At 64.5% G+C, this 822-nt stretch overlaps 1 protein-coding gene across 1 annotated transcript in view; it reads left to right on the forward strand.

Annotated features, from left to right (window-relative positions):
* Window positions 1-296: 296 nt before the first annotated feature.
* Window positions 297-822, forward strand: part of CRYBA4 (crystallin beta A4) — a 1,390-nt gene continuing 864 nt past the window's right edge. The window contains 2 exon segments of the mRNA XM_008634213.2: window positions 297-457; window positions 576-712. Of these exon segments, the coding sequence (XP_008632435.1) occupies window positions 419-457; window positions 576-712 (176 nt within the window). The 5' untranslated portion in view covers window positions 297-418.

An 822-nucleotide genomic window follows, 5' to 3' on the forward strand; every position in this document is an offset into this window, starting at 1 on the left:
GGGGGTTGGGGGATCAGGGGCTTTGCTGGTTGTGGCCATGGCAGGGTGTTGATGCTCAGTGTGGGCACACAGCCATCTCTGCAGTGGTGCCGGCTCAGCAGTGCCCTGCCAGCACCAGGGCTTTGGCTCAGGGAGCTGCCAGTGGGAGGAGGAGTTTCCCTGGGCACGGGCAGGGATGTCTGCCAGGGCCAGGTGCCCGCTGGGCCAGGTGCCCGCTGCTGCACACGGCCCTGATGCCAGCTCCAGCTGGGCGGGACGAGCCACAGAGCTCTTCACCTGCTCCAGCAAGGAGCAACCCCCTTGCTCTTGTCCCCCACACTGCTGGTGAAGGGATGTGCGTGGGCTCCTGAGGTCATTCTCATGTGGACAGAGGGGCAGCTTTAACAGTGCCCTTCCCCTGTGCTCTGGCAGAGCCACCATGACCCACCGCTGCAAGAAATCCTCCGGTCTCTGGAAGGTATGGGAGCCTAGGCAGGACCAGCACCATGCCCTACGAACACCTGGGAGCGGGGCTGCAGCATCTGCTCTCTGCCTTGGCACCCCCAGAGCCCCCTGAGTGCCTCTATTCCCCCCAGATCGTGGTGTGGGATGAGCCTTTCTTCCAGGGCAAGAAGCACGAGTTCACCACCGACTGCTACAGCACCCTGGAGCATGGCTTCAGCACCGTCCGCTCCTGCAAGATCGAGAGCGGGGCGTGAGTGGGGGTCCCGGGGCACTGCCACCCCACGGTGCTGCAGAGCCCCACGGATAGCAGGGGGGTTGGAGGATGGAGGCCTCCAGTGCCTTTTGCCACCCGAGCCATGGGGCTGCATCCTACACGCA

This window comes from Corvus brachyrhynchos, unplaced genomic scaffold, assembly GCF_000691975.1.
Source record: "Corvus brachyrhynchos isolate BGI_N302 unplaced genomic scaffold, ASM69197v1 scaffold114, whole genome shotgun sequence".
Lineage (NCBI taxonomy): Eukaryota > Metazoa > Chordata > Aves > Passeriformes > Corvidae > Corvus > Corvus brachyrhynchos.